We start from the raw sequence: 8,568 nt of genomic DNA, 5'->3' as shown, positions 1-8,568 counted from the left end.
TATATTACTATCTACACCAGAGGTTCTTAGGAATAGAAACTCAATCTACCCATAAAATCTCCTTGGGCTTACAGGCTAAGAATGAGCATACTGCATATTGTTTCTTTAAACCACAACTTCTGGTTCCTAATTATTCTCAGTTAAGTACCTGTTCTTGAGCATCCTTCCCAAAAGAGGGGCTGGCAAAATTCTACTTGATTTAGTTAGCATCCTTTGATCAGCCATCTGGAAGAAGTGACTTGCCAAGATAGGTCTAGGAAAAAAGGGTGAAGAAGCCATGTAGTTGACCTAAAGTAATTTGATGTCACCAAGAGCAAGTAGTGAAAACTGCAAGGTCAATTTTACTAAAGGAGATATTCTGGGCACAGGACAAAACAATACACTGTTCTCTTACAAATCACAACTTGTAATTCAAACTGTGAATACAAGACAAGAAAAATGTAAGGTCCAATATCAGGCTTCAGTATTCATAAGACATTCAGGAATCTACATACCAATGAGTATGCATATAAATTTTATTATGACACAGGTTCCACACATTCGATTTCAAGATCTCATCCCTACAAGCTCTCCTCTGAGGGATCAAGGGAAAAGAGACTTATCATTGTATCTATTCTTAAGAGATGCTTAATAGGCATACTGAATTAAAATACAGCTTAGCTATTTTCTTATCTATTCTGATATTCTTTCTATTAAGATGCATATGATATTTCTCTGTACTCCCAGAATCCCCCCAGCCTAGTTCTTTTTTACTGTTATTTTCCATATATTTTTTCATCTGACCTGTGTTCATTCTCTAGATTGACCAGCTTAAGGATTGAGCTGTGTGTTTTCATCCATGTTCCTCTAACAAAAAACAGGACCAACACCTATTAGCAATCCTAAGTCTACCATGTGACTAATAAATCCAGGCTTCTTGCTACTCAAAGAAGTTTGCCCAAGAACTGTTTATCCATTTATGACAAGATAGAGTTTGACCCAGAATGTATGTAGAAAAGAACTTTTTCCTTTTGTGAGAGAGTTGTTCTTTGAAAAAGTGTCTAACAACTAGAAAATGCTTAATGATACAATGTATACTCTTGCCCACTTTGATCCAAGGTGAGTAAAGACACTTTTATGAAGAAAAGCAAGATACTGAAGAATGCATGGTTAAAACTAATAACTTTAGAGTCTTCATCATGAATGTAGATTCCCAAGTAAAACAGATTTAAAATAAAGGCATATGTTTTCACTGGTAAAAAATAAAGACGCGAGGCACTTAACAAACTTTTTTAAAAGTGAAGACACATTAAAAAAAAACCTAATAAATTTTTAATTAGGATGTGTTCTGTCTCTCTCTCTCTCTTTTTTTTTTTTTTTTTTTAAACAGGACAAGTAACAGTTACATCAAACTTCAGAACTTCTCAAATATCTAATTATTATACACATTCCCATCTGTCTTGCAGGGAGGAATCTTGGTCGGCTTAACAGTTTCAGGTAAAATAAGCTGCATAATAGCATATATTACAATAATAAATGTACAATGTTTACATGAAATATGTTTTAGAAGCAAGAAAAAGATGCATATGCATCAAAAGGCGACCTGTTAGAATACCACAACTGTTTTTTGTTTTTTACATTCACTCTTGCAACAGGTTACAAGATGGGGTCACTAAGCTCAGATAAATCACTATGATGCACATAAAATACAGAAAGATTGGTTAATTTATATATTATATATATTTATATTTCACACATTAGCATCTGAGACATAAACTGAAAATTTAAAACTTATTCTCTTCAGATAACAAATTAATTTTTTATTCTTCATAAACATGGTGCCCACAAAAGCACATAGGTAAGGCACAATAGGATTTTCTGTTACAGAATAGTGTGCATCATGTTTACTTAACCAGAAAACGTGCATTATCTGTGCAAGTTCATGCTGCAAACCCAACACATATATAATAAAACAAAAAGAAAATTGAACTTTAAACAAAATCAAAATTGGTACAATTCCAGCTGTTTCACATATTCATCTGGACTGACAATGATATAAACAGATTATTTTAAAAAGCCAATTGTTACATTACAAATAAACCTTGCTTAGCAACTATTTTAATCTGAAATCATAACAGTAATAAAGCAACTTTATTAAAACAAATTAAATACTGAGGCACAAACCAATGGTCACTCTTGCATTTACTATATTGCAATCTTTCATGACCCAAAATTCCAAGTATAATTTGTCTAATACATTTTGCTGCAACCATGTGCCCTGCTTTAAACTTGACATATAACAGGGTGCTATCGTTTCATTAAATTATAAATAGATTGGGAAAAATACTTAATCCCAATAGTACTATGTCACAGCCCTATTAATTAACAATAAATACAGCTTTTCACAAAATATTTTTCTAATATCTGCCAATTGCTTCTTTATTGCTCACATAAATTTGAATCCATTACAACTTGTGTCAGAACTTTCACACAAAATCATACTCAGACATTTTTATATAAAATCTATAAAAGATATTTTAAACTTGTATCTAATACTTCCAGGTGTTTGGCTGTTTGATCTATGTGATAGTACAGCCATATGTATCTATGTGTGTGTATATATATACACACACACATACACACACACACACACACACACAAATTAGATTATGAATAAAATAGAAAGCTTATTTTACTGCTTATGCAGACATCCTCACAAAACAAGACTACTTTCACCACCACCACCACCAGCATTTATACATATTTACAAAAGCCAGTTTAAGTACATGTACATCCACTTACACATATATGTAACCATTAAAACCAAATAAATTTTCCCATATTCCAGCTGTAGCAAATAAATCTCTTACAAGCAATAGAAACCTAAGGTTAAATTGGGAAATTAACAGTTTTACCACATTAGCTTGTAAGGAATTATGCAGGTGACTGTATACAAAAATTCACATTAGTTCACAAGAAATTATGGAAATACAAGAAGCCTCTTCACCATGCTTTTGTGTGGTTATCCAAACACTTCTTGGTGCAAAAATATAACCACCATATCTGAAAATGCTTAATAAAGTCAGAGTTCCTCATGCAAAACTTTAAATGCACTGGCTTAACTGAGCTCCTAAAACTGAATGAAACAATTATTCTACATACTCAGCATTGCTGCCTCACTGCTAAATCCCTTTGGAACCTTAAGATTTCTGGAACTTTCAAACAGAGCTGTACTCAGCAATAAAAATATTACATACAAAAAGCATTTAAAAAGGAAGACAGGAAGCCAAACAGGAATTTTCCTATTGTAAATAACAGTCCTAGGAGTGAAGAAAGTCCTTTCAGGAACCTCCTTGAGAATTGGCTAGGCCAGTCCGAAGGCGAAGATGAGACATAGAGTTCATATGTTTATTTGATGGCTTCAAGGGAGTGTTGCAAGTAAGAGCTTGGGGAAAGCGATGGTGATATCTATCTAGTCGTAAATATTTTACTGTAACCAACTTCCCTGTTGTAAGATAAAAATAATATTTTAGATCTGTAAAAATGTCTTTAATATTGCTAGAAAAGTTAACTGTGGTAAAGTCATATGAACACAAAATAATTTAAAATTATTACTTAAAAAATGGTAACCTAAAATACTTCAATTTAAAATCTCATATAGTTTAATCATCTTTTCAAAATTTTTATAATACAGGAATTTCTTACCATCAAACCAAGAGCCATGTAATGCCTTAAAAGCCTTTCCAGCGTATTCTGGAGACAGACATTTAACATATACACAACCCTATGATATTAAAAAACAAAAAAAGAAAGAAATGTTTTAGTTAAACAGCAACAAATCCAAAACATGAAATTCAATACTTGAAGCTACGTTACCTCACGTGAATTTTTGTCTACTGCAATGTGAACAATGCCATCATTGTCACAGCATTTTTCTAAAATTGCTTCTTGAATTGCCAGATGCCACTGATCCCCTATTTCCCTAAAAATTAGTAAAACCAGAAATTAACAACTATATTCCTACTCAACTGAAAATCTCATTATTTCAATCACAACAGTACAAATGAGTCATTTTTATATTAAAATCCCATGCACTTGCAAGTTGTTTCTTTTTTCTTTCTAGTGTTAACTCATTAAAGGTGCAAAAGTTGAATATCATTTTCTTTATTTTTAATGACATTTTTGAGTTCTTGAATTTAAGAAAAGTCTTAGTAAATACTATATTGAGCTTCTCTTTTCCAAAATAATGGAAGAGTGATACAGGACAAACATTTTACATAGCTACCTTATTATAATGAGAACTTTAAGATCTCTTGCTATAGTAATGCACTTTTGTCTTACTTGTGAGACAGAAGAAAAGTAACTTTACTTTAAATCATAAATCTTCATTTTAGGTAATGAAGTACAGGGCTGGCATTGACTTCCTCATTACTAAGGCATGAGGTCAGAGTTCCTACAGAGGTATTATCACACTGCTACTGTTTATATATATAGCAAAACAGAGGATGCATATACATACATTCATGTATAGACTGACAGTACTTTCCAACATTTCCATTTTGCTGTCATCTATCTGAAATCTCATCAATAATTTTTTAAATAAATGAATTATTAGATTGGATCTGGAGTATTTTATATGTAATGCAGATTCTACCATTAGAATTTTAAAAACAATTTAATCTGTCAAACTGTTGAACAACTAACCTCCAGAAAGCTAATTCTAAAAATTCTGTAGCTTAATATGTAAAATATTATAAATTCTAAGGCAGCAACTTTTGACTCTGCTATTCTCTGGATGTGTTTATTGCTATAATTGTAGTCAAAAAAGTTCTTCAAATATTCCATTGCAAGGAAATGTAGGCCCTAAAGAAATGAAGGTATGTACAATTTTGTAGGAAATATTTTTATAACTGGACACTGGAAATTTTTATTAAAGAGGCTCATATATGGATGTGTAAATGTATAGATATAACACACACACAGACACACACACATAAACCTACAGAAACAAAAAATGTTGACAGTCATCTATAAATTGAATTATACATTTAATAAAGGATGTTGTTTGTCATTGTGTGTCAATTCCTCACATTTATGTGCTTCAAGGCTTCACAATAAATACAAAGATTTTTACAAATCTCTATACAACTATTTCCTGGTTAATCCTTTGCTGGGAATTTAACAAAAGAGAAAAGCATTAAAATTTCTATAGTTAGGAATTCAGAAGGAAACAGATTTTTCAATTATAGACACAGCATTATAAGAATGCCATGCAACTTTCGGCGGCGGCAAGGTGAGGTCTGGCCTTGCGGAGGACGTCGGATTTAATCGTTAATTTCAGCGCTTCTGCACTCCTTAATCTCCAACCTTCTCAATAAAATGATTTGACACACACACACACAAAAGAATGCCATGCATTTTTTAGCCAAATATTGCCATTAAAATTACATGTGATCGTAATACTTACATAACTGGATCAAACATATTTCGAATCTTTAAACACGGTGTCAAACTATTTGGCGGTGAATTTCTTCTATCTAAATGAAATGCTATAAAAAATAAGTTTGTTTTACTATTGGCCATTGTTTCATTTTGTTGAACATTTTCATCGTTTAATTCAAAAATATTCATTACATAGTTATACTATGAAACAGACCCTTGTTAGATGTTACAGTGAATTAACAGAGTCCTTGCTGTCACAGAGTTTACAGTGCAGTGGGAGACATAGATGATAAACAGTGTCATCCAAGACATAACTGTGATACGTCCTAAGACAGTAGAGCACAAAAAGCTGTTAAAAAAAAAATAAATAAATAACTTCACCTCATTTGGGAATATCAGATAAGATTTCCCCAAGGAATTGAAATTCATGCTGAGCACTAAAGAATAATTAAAAATTAACAGGGTAAAGATAAGTAAAAGGACATCTCAAAAAGAGAAGATAGATTTTACACAGGCTTTGTGACAAGGAACCTGATATATTCAAGTAACCAAAGGCAGTTAATGTGGCAAAGTGGAAAAATTTAAAAGATAAACTTGGAGAGGTAGATGTCAGATTATTCAGGACCACCTAGGCCACACTCAAGTACTTCAACATTGACACAGAAATAATAGCTATTCAAGTGTTTTAAGTAGTGTAACAATATGATAGCATCAATCCTTTAAAATTGTAATTAAAAAAAAATAGTTTGTTATATGAGGAATCAATTAGGCAAATACAAAAACGAATACTAAGAGACTGGTTAAGAAGGTCATTGTTGTCTAGGAAGGAGATGACAGTGATGTGGGTAAGACAGGCGAACAGTGCAGATGGAAAATAGATGGAATCAGGATATATTAAGGAACAGATATGACTTGCTAGTTGAAAGACTAAACAAAGGGGAATAGGGGGAGATTAAGAATGACTCCCAGGGGCTGGGGATGTGGCTCAAGCGGTAGCGCGCTCGCGTGGCATGCGTGCGGCCCCGGTTCGATCCTCAGCACCACATACAAATAAAGATGTTGTGTCCGCCAAAAACTAAAAAATAAATATTAAAAATTTCTCTCTCTTAAAAAAAAAAAAAAAAAAAGAATGACTCCCAGATTTATGGCTGATGGCTGAAAACATGAGGAATGTTACTAATAACTAGACTAAAAATATTCAGTTCAATATTCATGTTCAATTTGTGGTTCCCATCTCCTAAAAAATAAGATTAGTATAAACCTCAATACAATCTGAAAACCAGAACAGCAGACTGTCACAGTGAGATTATTTAAGGAGTGAGGACTGGGGATATAGCTCAGCTGGTAGAGTGCTTGCCTCGCATGTACAAGACCCTGGGGGATTCAATTCTCAGCACTACCAAAAAAAAAAGTTAAGATAGAATGAGAAGATGGTCTTTAAAAACTCCAATGCCTAAAAGTCTAGGAAATGAGAAAGATGGGGGGTGGTTTTGCAGAAAAGGTCTGATAAGAGGAAAAACCAAGGGGTGGGTGGGGGACGGCATCTCCTAAGTTCAAAGATAAAAGTTTCAAGGAGTGCTCAATTGTCAAACACTGGTAAGAGACTGAGTAAAGTAAGTAATTCTTTGTTTTCAATTACTTAGGGCCCTTCTGCATGAATCTTTTAAAAAGGAACATTTTGTTATTTTAATTTTGGGTAACACCAAAGCATCACTTTCATACCATGATTAAAGAAGCTTTTATTCAAGCATTTTGAAAGTGAAAATTAGAGAAAAAAGGAGGGACTGGGTTTTCTTCCTGTAGTTTCAAAACAGGGTACTTACCTTTTCTAAGAATACTGTTTATCAAACATTGATAAATATGCTTTTGTAGAAAAAGAATTTACAATTGTGAATTTAGCATTCACAATTTTCTTATATATAATTTTCTGCTTTACTGTATGCAAGAGGTTTGGGTATATAAGGCAGCCAGTCTTAAACAAAAAAACCCTCCTGTATGCTTATGTGACTGTTTTTGAAACTAAGCAGACAATATGAAAACTATGAAAAGACATCTACAAAAAAATAGGTGGCAGGGGGAATATACAAGTAGAGATGTATTAACAAGGAAGAAGAGGGAGACAAGCAAAAACTAGAAGAAAGAATAGTTTAAAAGGTTACGTTTCCACTTACATACATAAAATATGTAAGGTATGTATGGTTATATCATACTTATAAATTATGTCTTATTTACATAGAGAAATTAGATGAAAAGAATGCAACTAGATCTATGATACTATATTGCTTGTTAAGTGAAAAGAGCAAGATCCAAGAAATGTTTGCCTTTATTACAGTAAAACAAATCATTTGTGTTTGCTTTAGCAAGGACAAAAATGTGTAAGGATACATAACAAGTTTTCATGCATCTTTGAATTGTATGGTTTCAACTTAAACACATACTGTAGTTTTGAAAAATTATAAGAAAATCAATTTTATACTTTTTTGTTTAAAGTACATACCTTGACCTTGCCATACTTTAGAAGGTATCACTAATATTTTATCACAGGATGCAGAAGGCTGGATCCACCGCCAAACTAGAAAATCTGCACCACCTATTCTTCGTGTTTCTGTGCGAACTCTAGACTCATTAGCAGCAAGGAAGTCAACGGCTCTATCCCAGACTTTCTTCATTTTTTTTCTATTACATGAACAAAATGACAAATTTATCTTGGCTTGTCATCTTTTTGAAATATTAGTAATTGAGGTACGGTTATTATGAAGTCTGGCTGTTCTTATCACTATTCAGAGTTTGTTTAAAAGCAGATAGTAGGTGCCTGTACCCCACTTCAGATTTACTGAATTTCAGTCCCTAGAGGTGATAAATGAGCATGTAGGGTTTTTTCTTCTTCTTTTTTTAATCTAAAACCTCCACTGGTGATTATAATGTGCTACTAGGTTATGAATGATGCTTTATATATGGCATCACCTTTTTATTTTCAAAAGTTATTTTTTTTTAGTTTTTATTTTAAAAACTAAATTAATAATAAAATAGGTATTTTAAAATATTAGTAAAACACCAGAGATTATTTCTGGTTTTTTTTTCCTACAAATTTACTCCTTATTGGTTTTTAGTTATACATGACAGTAGAATCCATTTTGACATAATTAT

At 32.5% G+C, this 8,568-nt stretch overlaps 1 protein-coding gene across 1 annotated transcript in view; it reads right to left on the bottom strand.

Annotated features, from left to right (window-relative positions):
* Nucleotides 1-494: 494 nt before the first annotated feature.
* Nucleotides 495-8,568, bottom strand: part of Lemd3 (LEM domain containing 3) — a 66,643-nt gene continuing 58,569 nt past the window's right edge. Inside the window, exons 9-13 of the mRNA XM_076854825.1 lie at nucleotides 7,919-8,097; nucleotides 5,447-5,528; nucleotides 3,856-3,961; nucleotides 3,685-3,763; nucleotides 495-3,484 (exon numbers count right to left, since the gene is read on the bottom strand). Coding sequence (XP_076710940.1) covers nucleotides 3,321-3,484; nucleotides 3,685-3,763; nucleotides 3,856-3,961; nucleotides 5,447-5,528; nucleotides 7,919-8,097 — 610 coding nt within the window. The 3' untranslated portion in view covers nucleotides 495-3,320. The remainder of the gene's footprint in view (nucleotides 3,485-3,684; nucleotides 3,764-3,855; nucleotides 3,962-5,446; nucleotides 5,529-7,918; nucleotides 8,098-8,568) is intronic.

This window comes from Callospermophilus lateralis, chromosome 4 (assembly GCF_048772815.1).
Source record: "Callospermophilus lateralis isolate mCalLat2 chromosome 4, mCalLat2.hap1, whole genome shotgun sequence".
NCBI classification, from domain to species: Eukaryota; Metazoa; Chordata; class Mammalia; order Rodentia; family Sciuridae; genus Callospermophilus; species Callospermophilus lateralis.
Note: the sequence above shows the minus strand (reverse complement) of the source record. Positions and strands in the feature narration are given on the sequence as shown.